General features: G+C 39.5%; 1 protein-coding gene across 2 annotated transcripts in view; it reads left to right on the plus strand.

The window, feature by feature from the left end:
* ACTN2 (actinin alpha 2) overlaps nucleotides 1–15,128 on the plus strand; it is a 90,804-nt gene that overhangs the window by 45,823 nt on the left and 29,853 nt on the right. The window contains exons 7-11 of one of the 2 annotated variants that reach the window (XM_048843788.2): nucleotides 4,113–4,194; nucleotides 6,441–6,526; nucleotides 9,783–9,875; nucleotides 11,292–11,522; nucleotides 12,992–13,139. In XM_048843788.2, the coding sequence (XP_048699745.1) occupies nucleotides 4,113–4,194; nucleotides 6,441–6,526; nucleotides 9,783–9,875; nucleotides 11,292–11,522; nucleotides 12,992–13,139 (640 nt within the window). Of the gene's footprint in view, nucleotides 1–4,112; nucleotides 4,195–6,440; nucleotides 6,527–8,763; nucleotides 8,850–9,782; nucleotides 9,876–11,291; nucleotides 11,523–12,991; nucleotides 13,140–15,128 lie in introns of both variants that reach the window. The other variant, XM_048843787.2, reaches the window with a different exon arrangement.

Below are 15,128 nucleotides of genomic sequence, written 5' to 3' on the forward strand. Positions count from 1 at the left end.
ACCTCTAGCAGGAAATAACAAGACTTACAAATTAAAGTTCACAAAGAAAATATTAATTTCTTGTTACTTTGTTTTTAACAGAATTCCACCAATGTCCCCTACAAGCATAAACCTAATGGTGCCCTAACGTCACTAGGTTACAGACAAGGGGAGTATGTTATTCTCACAATGGGTCTGATCGTAGCAGAACAGAGGGCGCAAATGGGGCCTGACTGTGTTGCTGTTGAAATTGGTGGCTTTACTAGTTTAGAAAGTCTTCAAAAGAAAAAACATTAAAAATCTCATCTATCGGGGTCATGAATAACTATTTTAGGGGGTGTGAGGATGAGGGGCAAGCACATACCTCAGATTTGCCAGATTGTAACAGATGAACAATGCTAGAAAAGAAAGAGGAATAGAGTTGTTTCATCCCAGTTTTGGGGATTTACAGTTAATTTCCTGTGCTCTAAAATGAGAATACAGCTAAAAGTCTCCTTCAGTGCCAGCCAGGAAGAAGACTTCATGGGCATGTGTGCAGTGCTCCAAAAGATATATGATATGTTTGCGGCTGGCCCGGATCAGCTGGGTTGGACTGCAGGGCTAAAAATTGCAGTGTTAGCCCCGCAACCTGAGCCCTGAGAGCCCAAGTCAATTCATCCAGGCTCTGAGACTTGGTGTAGTGGGTTCTTTATTGGAGTGTAAACATACCCCATCATTGTCTTAACTTGCTAGATGCTACCAAACACTTCTCATTTGTGAAAGAGATTGTTAAGTCATAGATCGGATTCTTCATTCCCTGCTCCCCATAGTAAATAGATTCTACAAAGGAATTGGCTGTTATGGGAAAGCTTTGAAGAAAAAAAGAACTAAAATGAAATGATTTATAAAGCTGGTTCTGTTTTATAAGTATTAAAAAGTTATGCTGGGGCCTGTGAGGCACATAATAATAAATAGTCAATCGATTTATAATGCTAACTTAAACTCAGAAAGTATTAATCTGAACACTAAGGCATTTGGAAAGTATTAATTTTGAGCTCAGTCCTACTCTTCTTACTTAAGGTGAGTAAGAGGATTTAGCATTTCATCTTACTTTTGGTTAATGATTTTCAACAGCAGTTTGCCCCCCATTTGTTCTTTACACTGCTCCTAAAACAATTCTATCCCAATTACAAATCTAAACCAAAATGTCAAAATTGTCAGCTAGCACCAGCATGGTCTCCAGTTTTACGCACACACCATTTTCTGCACAAACATACCTACTAGGTAAACAGACAACCTGTTTGTGCATTTAAAGGTACTTATGCATAACAGATGCTAACTTTCTGGAAGGCCTGCTGAAACCTTGACCACAGTGTACAAAACTTCCATAGTAAAACCATTTTATTTTTGTGTGTGCGGTGGGAAGATAGAACAGAACTCAAACAAATGTGCCTTGATGAGACTGCCGTGTCAATCATGTGCAGAAAGATCGTAACATTGGGCTTTTTTCCTGTCCTGGCTGTGTTTGACTGGCTACTTGTTGGGTGTCTTAACAACTGTCTTGGTGTTTTTTCTTTTGGTATGATATCTGTTTCTCCTGCATGCCTTCTTTTCTTTTCTCATCTATGCATCTTGTGTGGACTTATGGTAGCTGGAAGGATGGCCTTGCTCTCAGTGCCCTTATCCATAGACACAGGCCTGATCTTCTTGACTATGACAAGTTAGATGAGGTATTTCTGTAGCCGCAACAGAGATTTTTAATTACTGTGGTTTGTAGCTTTATTTTATGGTATGGGTGATGGATATCTCCCAGCATCTCAGGCTTCACTATAATTTTAAACAAATCTTCTCCCAAATCTTCAGAGCTTTGATCAATCATTGATTATACAACGAACATACCAGTGGGGGGTGTCTATCACTCATCTATAAGAAAAGTATCTCAAATTAGTCAATAGGTTTCACTTAGATTTAGTCTAGTTTTTATACATATTTCATATCTGTAACATAGTTTTTGTACATGCCATTAACCCATGTTGTATATACATGGTGTTGCATGCACATAAATATATATATCCACAAATAAAGTTCCATAGATTTTAAATATTGGCCAAATTTTAAATGCCTTTTAATTGAAATGATGCAGCTGATATAACCTACTATATGAAATACACTTGATAGTAAAGTTAGAAAATGCAGCTATTGTGTATAATATACAAATGAGCCAAAATCTTTAGGCCAGGCAAAAGCCTTCATAACATATAATTTTTCAAATTGAGTGATGAGTATGATATATATTTGCTCGAAAGAGGTACCACTGGGAACATTACTTACGTTTTGGAAACACATGCATAATATGCAGAAAATTAAATACTTCATACTCAGAAGATGTGTGAAGTACAGACTTCTATGAAACTTGGAATAATCACTGTGAGTTAAATCTCACTATTTTCACTGATGTAACCAAAAAAAAAAAAAAAGCCCACTTGAGACATCAGGACCCCTCTCTAGGATAGCAGTTTTATCCCAGCGCAAGACCCGGATGCTGCCTGCAAGGAACAGATCTATCTACTGGGAGAACCTGTGTCTCTTCTAAAGACAAGGTCTTCCACCAGTAGTGGCATTTTCAGAAACCAAGACCTCTCACAAAGAGTGTTTTCACCCTAATGTGAAACACTGAGGGTATGTCTCCAAAGTAAAACCTGCAGCACTGAATCACAGAGGCTGGGTCAATTGACTTGGTCTCACAGGGCTTAGGCAGCAGGGCTAAAAATAGACATTCTTGCTTGGGCTGGAGCCAGGGCTCTGAAACCTGGTGAGGGGGAGGGTCTCAGAGCCCATGCTCCAGCCCATGTGGGAACATCTAGACTGCTATTTTTAGCCCCGCAGTCCGAGCCCCATTAACCCGAGCCAGGTTCTGAGGCTTGGTGCCACCAGTTTTTCTTTGCAGTGTAGGCATACCCTAAGACTCCAATATGAGATATCAGGGCAGCATAAGGAGCATATTCCCTTGCCTAATTTTGAGACACTAAGCCCAACAGTAATCATCCCCTATAATTTGAGACATTGAACGTATACTTCTGATTTGGGGTTCACTTATTGTTCCCCTTCCTTTTTCTTCAAAAAACAAAAAGGAAACCATTGGCTTGATCCATAGGAGCTATAGGTTCTCAGCACCTCTGAAAGCCATGTTATATGTACATGCACAATAAAAACAAGTCACATCCAAACCAAGATCTAAAGGTGTTACTCATTCTGAACAGTAGCTTAGATTTCAGTAGGTTCCTATGCCTGAAGCGGCTTCTCTGTGCATTTCTGAGACTAGTTGTTCTTGTTTTTCTGTGCTTGTTCATCATTATATGTGAGCTTGACCAGTAGTCAGCTTATGAGCTTGCTAGAATTCACATCTCTGTGCTATTCTGCATATATATATGTTGGATTTTCATCATAGTATATGTGTATATTAAATACATAATGTTTGTGTCCCCGCAGAACAAATTAACACTGGATACCTAATCATATCTCATAGCTTATTAATGTTTTCTCTTGAAAAGATAGAAACGCATTATATATATATACACGTGCGTGTGTACACACGCACAGACTCACTCACTCACTCTATATCAGGGGTTCTCAAACTTCATTGCGTTGTGACCCCCTTCTGACAAGAAAAATTACTATATGACCCTAAGAGGAGGGACCAAAGCCTGAACCTGCCTGTGTCCCACCACCCCTGGTGGGTGGCGGCAAAGCCCGAGTCCCACCGCCCTGGGCGGGGGATCGGGGGTGGGAAAGCCATAGACCCAGGGCTTCAGCCCAAGGCAGGGGGCCTGTAACCTGAGTCCCAACACTTTGGCCCTGGGCAGTGGGATTCGGGCTTTAGCCCCAGTCCCCAGCAAGTGTAAGCCAGCCCTGGCATCCCCATTAAAAGGGGGTCCTGACCCACTTTGGGGTCCTGACCTACAGTTTGAGAACTGCTGCTCTATATCTATGAGCTCAGCTTTTTGGAAAACACTAATTATGACTCATTTCCAGTGAGGAAAATCTATGTCTTGGATCAGGCGGAATAACCTTCAATATACATACTGTGTATATTTCTTCTTGCTATGAGAAAAATGTCTGGTGTTTAACTGGTTCTCATTTTTGCTTTCATGCAGGATGATCCTCTAAGAAATATTAATCTGGCAATGGAAATTGCAGAAAAACATCTGGATATTCCAAAAATGCTGGATGCAGAAGGTGGGAGCTAAAATTTTATTATGTGCCTTGAATAAGAAGTAGGCAGTAAAATCTGTCACCTTGTACATACATTTTTTTCAAGAATGCTTATACGTGAATCACCACAATGATGCCTCTTTATTATGGTTCCTTTTCAAATTATTCCTCCTTTTTTATTTCTTGTGTGCTGGATAATTTCACACTTTTTTGTTTAGTTAAATATTATTTATTATTTGTATTGCAGTAGCACTGAGGGTCCCAATCATAGATCAGGACCCCATTGTGGTAGGAGCTATATAAACAGAACAAAAAGACAATCTCTGCCCCAAAGACCTTAAAATCTACCTGTAACACAAGATGGTGCACAGATGTTAACAGTTTAAAAACACATGAACATTGTATACTGCTGAAATCAAGACTTTAAAAAGAGACCTATAGCTAATATAGTCCTTCCCAAATATACAGCTAGTAACATGTGCCACCCATGCTGGAAGCTGAAGTTGAGGAATTACTGTTTAAAAAAACAACAACAAAAAAACCTGTATTTGTATTTTTTCCAAATGATCAGTTTTAATGAGTAGTCCCATATTTGAACCCTTGAAAAAGACTTCAGAGTCTTTCTATAAATAATATGATGTTAAAGTACCTCTTGGAACTAACTAATGTTCTGTAGTTTGGGCATGCATGGAGACAAAATATGAACATTTGCTACTTTAAATATATTAATTCTGATCTGGTCTCTTGCCAGTTGACTGGTCTCAAAGGGTAGAATGTTCCCAAGCACTCAGTCTTAGCCTGCCTGCTCCCATTGAAATAAATGGCAGTAGAGTTAGTACTGGGTGCTTTTGAAAACCCCACCCAAATAACTCAGTGGTTTCTAGCATTGATTTCATGCTTCAGAACTCATTCTCTCTTTGTTCCTGGAAATCTGAGTCCTGTTTTAAGCAACACCTTGTCCTTCTTACTGTAAACTAAGATGCAAGGTAATTATTTAACACATCTACTATCTCCTTATTCATAGATATGAACGTCCATTACCATTTTTCTTTTTCGTCAGCTTCCTTAAATATTGTATTCCATATCCTGGCGTTTTACACCTTAAAAGAAAAAAGACGCTTTATTAGAGTCATCATTAATATGTGAAATCATCCAAATATGTGCTGTCAGCTTTTATTTCAATTTTCAGATTCTTTTAATGTATCCTTTTCAAAAGTTCGTTCTTAACCCCTGTAAAATAAAAGAAACTGATGCTGAATTATGAAATATATTGGTTCTTATGGTATAAAATCCCACAGCTAACTTTAGAAATTTTATCTGCTTTCCCTGGTCATCTCCCCAACCCTACTCCGGCTGCGTGTGAAATGGGCATTTTTGCATTGGTGCTAATGCCATTCAAAAAGCCTCTTCACTGATAATCAGTATGAAGTGCTTGGTCACTTTCTGTCTTTATCTGTTGCAGAGTGTTAAAGGGACCATCACTGTCAATGTGCCCAAACTTCAGTCATATCCTGTCATTTTAGTTATTTCCTCCCATAATGATGCAAAACCCATCAGCCTTCCAAAATAAGGGGCTGAACTCTGTTATGATTTATGTTGAGGTTAACTGAAAATAGAATCTGGCTCAAAGGCTGCAAAACTGTTAAAAATCAAAGCTTTTCTGAGTGCTAGATTTATTCTGGATCACAGTAGCACATGTATACCTGTTTTGCAGGTTTTGGATACAGATCAATACTCTGATATGTGAGAACGTAGAGCAGGGCAGGCAGAATATAGAGACACTGTTTTAACGTGCTTCACATGCACTTCTACATCCATAACTAAGTTACTAGGCCAAACTCTACTTACATTCACACATAGTTAACTCTGGAGTAAGTCTAGTGACTTAAATGAAGTTACTCTGGATTTATGTAAGTGTAAATGAAAGCAGAATTGATCCCAGGAGGTCTGCATCTGCCAGCCTTCCCCAATAGCTCTTGAAAATTGGGTCTTGTACAAAACAGTGCAATGTGGCAATGCTATTTCTGTACATCCTAGATATTCGGATATTTTTAACATTTCAATTGAGCAATTGATAATTCCTTCATTTATTGATTCCTAAAGTCTGATCAGCATTGATATGAGTGGATGAAAGCAAGAGGAATGACCTTGGTTTTTTTTGTTTTTGTTTTTTTTTTAAATCCTTGCAGCATGTGAGGTGGAATCATCATCAGATGGAAGTATATTGCCATTAGACTATCTGAGCAGTTAACCTTCTTCTTTCTACACAGATGTAGTAAACACTGCCAGCCCTGATGAAAGAGCCATTATGACTTATGTTTCCTGTTACTACCATGCATTTGCGGGTGCTCAGAAGGTGAGGTTGTAAAAGATGGATCAGATCTCACCCTTCACCTTCTGTGGGGTTTTTTTAGCAGTTTTTCTCTTCTGATCTTTCCCCCCACTAGTTACTAGAGGAGCATCCTAGAGCTGGGCAAGACCTCATTTCCTAATTTTCTCTCTGCACTCCTGTCTCTGTATAGTCAATAGAAGTTTAGCCATTTGTTTGTTCTCCAGAAACATATTTTTCTGTCTCACTATTCTGTATCTTTACTAGTAATATCAAGTAGATCTCAACAGTTGGTTACTGACCTGGATAGCAGACATACTTCCCTCTATTTGAAACCTCTGTGCATTGACTTGAATCAACATTTAAAGAGCAAGATGAAAATAACAAACTCACATGGAAAAAAGAGATCCCAACAGCAGTCATATTATCTCCACCACCATGCCAGAGACCCTGGATATTATTCATGCTGTAAATGTAAAAAATATAGCACAATCTCAGAAAATATACACCAGTTTTGTTTTCAGGATTTTTTTAAGTGTTAGCATTTTAATGTATGTACAAATGCATAGCAGCATAAGACATTTATTATATGTGATGCAGACACAAATATCATATACAGACATCTAGGTAGAAATCTGGAATTGTATCTCAGCAAATATAAGCAAAAAATAATTACTGTAGAATCTCAGATTTCAGAGTAGCCGTGTTAGTCTGTATCAGCAAAAACAATGAGGAGGCCTTGTGGCACCTTAGAGACTAACAAATTTATTTGGGCATAAGCTTTCAGGGGCTAAAATCCACTTCATCAGATGCATGGAGTGGAACATACACTAGGGAGGTATAAATACACAGCATATGAAAAGATGGGAGTTGCCTTACCAAGTGGGGGGTCAGTGCTAATGAGCTAATTCAATTAAAGTGGAAGTGGGCTATTCTCAACAGTTGACAAGAAGGGGTGGAATCAGTTTTGTAGTGCAAATGAGGCCAATGTGAACAAGGTGGCCCACTTCAAACAGTTGAGTTACAAACACCAGAGTTACAAACTGACTGGTCAATCACACACCTCATTTGGAACTGGAAGTATGCAATCAGACAGCAGAAACAAAAAAATCAAAAATCAAATACTGTACAGTACTGTGTTAAATGTAAACTACTAAAAAATAAAGGGAAATTTAAAAAAAAAAAGATTTGACGAGGTAAGGAAACTATTTCTGTGTTTGTTTCATTCCAATTAAGATGGTTAAAAGCAGAATTTTTCTTCTGCATAGTAAAGTTTCAAAGCTGTATTAAGTCACTGTTCAGTTGTAAACTTTTGAAAGAACCACCATAATGATTTGTTCAGAGTTATGACTATTTCAGAGTTACGAACATCCTCCATTCCCAAGGTGTTCGTAACCCTGAGGTTCTACTGTAAAGAGAAACTCAGAATTGGACACAGTTCAAGTGTCACTAATAGGAAAATGCTCACTCTAGGGATACTGATATATAGTATTAAATAGCTAACAGATACTTTTGCAAGCTTGAGCTACTCTTCTGTAGAGAGGTCCTTCCCAGGTTAAAAGAGCTAAAATTCCGTGAGTTATGTAGCCTGTCTTTTACATATCTAAGGGCTTGTCTACACTACTGCGTGGGGGTCGATTTAAGATACGCAACTTCAGCTACCTGAATAGCGTAGCTGAAGTCGACGTACTTAGATCTACTTACTGCAGTGTCTTCACTATGGTAAGTCGACAGCTGGCGCTCTCCCATCGACTCCGCTTGCACTCCCTGTTCTGGTGGAGTACCAGAGTCGACAGGAGAGCGCTCAGCGGTCGATTTATCGCGTCTATACTAGATGACAGATTTTAAATTGTTAAATTTGAGCCCAATCCTGCAGCCTTTACTGTTGTGAGTAATCCTTATGCATGCAGGTGGTCTCACTGAAGTTAATGGGTTTACTCCTGTGAGTTACAGTGCATGAATAAGGGTGCAAGATCCAGCCTTCTGCAAAGAAAAATAATTTCACTTCATTGTCCTGCAAGACCTCAGTCTGAGTTTCAGCATATTGATTTTTTTTTTCTGTCAGCACCAATAAATCTCACACACAGTTTATTCCAGCTTTGTCTCCAGAGTACAGAGCTGTGGGCCAGCACCTGCTTAGCATACAGAAATCAAGGCAGGGTAACAACCATTTTGTGCTTCTCTTTGTTCAGCCTGTTTTCTACTCCTCTATTTTTTTTTTGTTTTTTTGTTCTTTCCTTTCCTTCCCCCGCTTCCTTCTGTAGATATTGTGAACACTCCCAAACCTGATGAAAGAGCTATCATGACTTATGTTTCCTGCTTCTACCATGCTTTTGCTGGAGCAGAGCAGGTATTAATCAATGGTCCCTTTGAGTTGCTGTGCTTTTTGGTTGGTTGTTTCACATTTCCATGAGATTTTTTCACCTGAATATAGATCTTTGAGGTTTTAATCAACGTTCCCAGGTATTATTTGAATGTGAATGCTTTTTTTAACTAACTTCTAATCCTGATTCAGTTAAAAGCCCTGTAGCAAATTGGATTTTTTTTTTTGGTTCCAAAAGGTATTACCACTGATTTTGAGGGTCCTTAGTGGTTATAAAAGGCTATTTTCAGGAAAAGTAAGTTTAAAGAGACCTTGTTTTGCATATGGACCTCAGGCTGAGTTGATGCACAACTTTCCTTGCAGGAGCAGCTCTCAGGTGCACAATCAGAAAAAATATGCAACATTCAATTGACCCGATTAGAATTACCCCAGATTTACACTTGTATAGAAGAGCAGACTTTGACCAGTTGTGCACATTCTAGCAGTTATAAATGCAAATGACTTGTAAAAACTGTGTGAACTGGGCTCTTAATTTGCTTGGGTCTTCTTTTGCATGTTCCTAACAAACCTAATAGATTTCTAGTATGATTTTTTTAACCTAATACCATAACCTGAACAATAGTCTAAGTCACTTTCAAAGTAAAGATTTATTAAATGACCCTGACATTAGTGTGAAACTACCTCCTATATAATAAGGCTTTAACATTTAACAGAATGAATTCTATGTTGATTTATATGCTATGCAGCACACTGAAGTTAGTAGAGTTTTACAGGGAGACTCACTGCAGAATTTGTCCCAATAACTCTGAGAAGGGCGAACTTACATATGAGTCATGAGCACTAACCAACAGTGATAAGAGCAATTTTTATTTTCAGCAGTCACATTCAGCTTACTTAAAGTTTGTATCTGCTTGTGAACATGATGACAGCTATGTCCTGTTTGTTTTCTGTATTTTACAGGCTGAGACTGCAGCTAACAGGATATGTAAAGTGCTTGCTGTGAATCAAGAAAATGAAAAGTTGATGGAAGACTATGAAAGGCTAGCAAGTGAGGTAAAGGCTAGCAAGTGATGATGATAAATTCAGTGCATTATTTACAATGAAAACAGAGCAAAATTAAAGTCACATACAGCTGACAGTCATCTTTATCAGAGGGGAAGGATGGTTCAGTGTTTGGAGCATTCGCTTAGAACTTGGAGGAGCCAGGCTCAATTCCCTGCTCCATTACAGGCTTCCTGAGTGACATCGAACAAGTCACATAGACTCTCTCAGCCTCAGTTCCTCATCTGGAAATTGAGGATAATAGCACAGGGGTGTTGTGAGGATAGACATAGTAGGAATTGTGAGGCACTCGGATATTGCAGTAATGGAGGCCATTTAAGTACCGGAGAGAGAGATCTTTGAGGGTTTATATGTTATAACTGCTTGCACAAATAAGGAATCTTAAATTCACTTACTGTTTTCCATAATTCTAGTTTAAAAAAAGCTTCTTTCCCCTCAGCCAAAAATTGTAACATGATAGATAAATACAAACATATCTTTAAGTGATAAAAATAAGATGTTTAAGTATAAAGTGGTCCATAAGGATTTTATTTCAAACTGAAATATGAGGGTATAAGGTATGAGATATTTCACAGGTAGGCCAGAAAAAGGTATTTTTCAAGGTGTATCATAATGCATCCCTGCATCTGTGGAAGGGCTGAGACTCAGGAGAACAGTGTTTTCAACTCTGCCACATGCTTTGTGTGTGATCCGAGACAAGTCCCTCAGTTCCCCATTTGGAAAAGGGGGATAATGATCCTTTGCTGGATAAATTCAATAATATTGTGAGGCTCTCAGAATCTGCAGTGAAATTACCTACCTAGAAAGAGAAACAGATTAAAACTGTGCCCTGAATTTGGAACATGAACTTTATCATATAAACCAGTAGTTCTCAAAGCTGGTCTGCCGCTTGTTCAGGGAAAGCCCCTGGCGTGCCGGACCGGTTTGTTTACTTGCCGCGTCTGCAGGTTCGGCCGATCGCGGCTCCCACTGGCTATGGTTCGTTGCTCCAAGCCAATGGGGGCTGCAGGAAGGGTGGCCAGCACGTCCCTCGGCCCACGCTGCTTCCTCAGCCCCCATTGGCCTGGATTTTTAAAAGTAGCTGGGGATTTGGGATAACTCAGGTTTTGGGTACTCATCTTGAGATACCTTGAAGGGACCTGATTTTCAAAAAGCCAAGTGCTCAACACCTTCAGAAAATCAGGGCCCTTTAGGATGTCTCAAATTAGGCATAAATTGAGGTAACCAAAATTACTAGTCATTTTTGAAAATCTTGTGCTTAGTTGTCACTAAGTCATTGACTTTGGCAATGACTCTCTTGTTAAAGAAAAGACACTAGAGTCTGTACATTCAGGATTATCGTTTCTTTTTTTTTGGTTCCATTTTCCATTGCTTTGAGTTTTAATTGTTTGTGTCTGTATGTGATAGCTTTTAGAATGGATTCGTCGCACAATCCCTTGGCTGGAAGACAAAACACCCGAGAAAACAATGCAGGCCATGCAGAAGAAGCTAGAGGACTTCCGAGACTACCGCCGCAAGCACAAGCCTCCCAAAGTCCAGGAAAAATGTCAACTGGAGATCAATTTCAATACCTTGCAGACAAAACTGAGGATCAGCAATAGGCCAGCTTTCATGCCATCAGAAGGGAAAATGGTTTCAGTGAGTAAAATACGGGTCCAGTCTCTTTTCTCCTTTCACCTGAAATGCTCAGTAATATGTGAATAGATGGGATCCAATTACTATTCCAAAACATCTTCACTCATTTCAACTTGCAACATCTAGTTCTCAAGTACCAGCAGTGCTAAATCAACAAGACTTATTTTATTCAGTACTTCATTCTAGGACCATTTCTCCCTACCGGGGGCCCTGTCTCTTTTTAAGGCTGCCTCCACTTCAGTCATTCTTCTCCCGCCATGAGAGTGGGAGACAAATCCCCCTTTTGGAACATGATCAGTACTGCTTTGTTGAAGGAGCTAAATTGTGTGATTCTGTTTGAAGCAAAGCTACCATTGATTTCATTTGGAGTTTTCTTCAATGCAGGACCTCAGAATTTGGCCCAGGATTGGCCCTGGCACAGTTTCAGTACCCTTTTCAGCCTCAGTTTGCAATAGATTGCTTTTAATTGAATGGAGCCTTATAATCTGTGAAGACAAACAATAGTTCCTCCAAATTAACTCTCAGCTCTTGATAAGAGTTTTGGAGTCGAGAGCTTTGAGTGTTTTAGGTGTTGAATATAGCCAACAAATGTCTCTACTGTGCTGTAATCTTGTGTTTAAGCTATTCAGGTTTTATAAACAGGCAGTACTGTTAGCTGAAAAATCTATCTGGCTCACAAAATATCATAGAGACTGGCAGCCCTGGCTATAAATGGTGCATTTGCGCATCTGTAAAAGCTCAAAATATTCTGCAAAGACCACACAACAGGAATCAAGCTTTTTTTATTTCTCAGCCTTCTACATAGGCCAGAAAGCTTAGTGACTTTGTGTACCAGCGAAAGTGCACATTGGATTGCTTTTGCTATTAGCTGTTCCATCACGGTCAGCTTCTAAAGACCAAAACATTTTTATTTTGATAGTGGATGCACAAAACAGTACACTTTAAGGATATTCGCAAAAAGAAAAGGAGGACTTGTGGCACCTTAGAGACTAACCAATTTATTTGAGCATGAGCTTTCGTGAGCTACAGCTCACTTCATCGGATGCATTCAGTGGCTGTAGCTCACGAAAGCTCATGCTCAAATAAATTGGTTAGTCTCTAAGGTGCCACAAGTCCTCCTTTTCTTTTTGCGAATACAGACTAACACGGCTGTTACTCTGAAACCTTTAAGGATATTATAAATCACCTTCACTGAAATTACAAGATATAAAATATGCACGGAGGCAGTAGATAGATAACTGCTTTGCATGGACAATCACATTTTGTACACATTGTTTCCATTTTGCACTCACCTACACTCATTTTGTCTGGTGTAGTTTAGGTGACTATTCCTGAAAAATTTGGACCTAAATTTCCATTTTTGGAGCAAGACTGTAAATTCTTGCAGAGTTCACAAATTTGGGCAAAGTCAGAGGAGATACAGAGTAATGATTAAAATCTCATTCCCTTACTCATCCCCAAATTTCTCACAGGATATTGCTGGCGCTTGGCAGAGACTTGAACAAGCTGAGAAGGGCTATGAAGAGTGGTTGCTGAATGAAATACGAAGACTGGAACGACTTGAACACCTGGCTGAGAAATTTAGACAGAAGGCTTCTACTCATGAAACCTGGGCATATGGTAAGCAGACCTTGCTTAGAGTGTTTCAGGTAAATCTATCCAGCATTTTTGCGAAGATCACATCATGGTTTTATCTGCATAGCCAGGTCTTGTGACCAACCAGTCAGAGCTCCATTAAATCCAGGAAAGAATCTAGGGAAAAGGCAGATATCAGCAGAGTGTGATTAACTGAACAGCAGCAAAGACAAAAGACATCCTTCCACTTTAAGGGTGACACATAAATACAACCAGGATTTGTTCCAGCCAAGTCCCAAAACTAAAGTTATATTAAATGGTGGCTTTCTTTAGCCAAGGTCAACAAGCAACGTCCTACAGTTTAGCTTACCTCCCCAGAATTTCAGGGAGAAGATGGGAATGAAAAACCTGGCTTTCTTTGATGTGGACACAGCAGCGAAATGAGGACAGACACTTGCATGGAATTAAGTGGCAGGCTACAGCTTTTATTAAACTTTAGCACAGGGGAGGGGTGCTATTGCTAGTCCAACCCCATCATAAGTTAGAACAGCTAGCTGAGGGGCTCCTCTCGCACACAGCACTGCGATAAGGTCTCTTTCAGGACCTTACCACAGTAGAGAATCTATGTAATGCAGCTCTACCCCATCATGCCCCTCACACTCCCACCACAGCCCCTGTGCTGGCCATTTCAAACCAGAGTCCAGCCCATAGTGAGCTTGTTCGAAGCACCCAAATCAGTAAATGGCTGCCAAGTAAATGCCAGAAGTGAAGCTGTGATCATTCTGAAAGCCTCTTTACTGAGCACGTGCTACTCTGACCATGTGTCGTAGCTCTGACACGGGGAAATTACACATGACAGATACAGGAGAATATATAGCAAGAGAAATAATGGTCCCCTGTGGCCTTAAAATCTAGGAAATAGTATGTGGTGAACTGAAGCTGAAGTGGCTGTCTTTGAATTCAGTTGTCTCTCCTAACGGTAAGAGTTGCTGATGAGTGAGAGATAATCTTTCAGTTTCCGATTTTATTTGCTTGCTTTTGTAATTTGGAAAGGGTCATAAGGATTTGGCATTTTCTGTTTAAAAAACAAAGAGCGTTTGAAAAGACGGCCACATATCTCAGCCTTTATGGAGGTTTTGGGCGTGAGGCCAAAGTGAATAATGGATTGAAGGCAGAACTTCAAAGAAGATAATATATCTTTAACATAACTTACACTGAACATAGTGATCTGATTGCTGGCTACATAAGCCAGGTCTTCACTGGAAAAGGTTTGCCAATATAGCTATGCCAGCCACCCCACGCAGTGCTGGCATAAAATTGCTTTTCGCAATATAATTTATACCACTTCCCTGAGCAAAATAAGATATGCCAGCAAAAGGACTTTTATGTTGGTATACCTTATCTATAGTAGGGCTCAAAAAATTATACCCCTAGCCAACATTGCTATATTGGCAAAAGTTCTGAGTGTGGGTCAGAATTGTGTGAGGTTTGTGAGGGCATAATCATAGTTTTTATTTCCACCCTTTTTTCCCTTGGTGGTTTTTAAAAAAGAAATTAAGCAAAATTATTGGCCTTTTTAGGGGAATGGTTGCGTTTTGCCCCCATTCCTTTCTTCTTTGGTGTCCTTTCCTTACACTCTTTTTTTTCCCCCTTCTACTCTCCTCCTCTTTCAACAGCAACAAGACCAAAAGTTTCAAAATTCATACACCTCCACAGACAGTGAGAATAAATTGCAGTTCAGTGCTAGCTGTGAAAAAGGCCATTGAAGTGCTTGTCGGTAACTGAAAGATACAGAACCAAAAAACAGAGTTACCAGGCCTGTCTTAAACCATCACAAATAGTGGTTCACTGAGCCAAGAATCGTACCAGCAACCTGGATGTTTCTGCTTTATTACATCTTTGTGTTTATAAATTACATGTTAACGAAGGGCCAGGTTTGAGAATCCTTTTACACAGATTGGGAAGGAGTCACTCACCCAAGTCGTCCCACAGAAGTTAATAACTACTCAGTTAAGTAACTCTTCACCAGTGCAG

Source organism: Caretta caretta, chromosome 3 (genome assembly GCF_965140235.1).
Source record: "Caretta caretta isolate rCarCar2 chromosome 3, rCarCar1.hap1, whole genome shotgun sequence".
In the NCBI taxonomy this organism is placed as follows: domain Eukaryota; kingdom Metazoa; phylum Chordata; order Testudines; family Cheloniidae; genus Caretta; species Caretta caretta.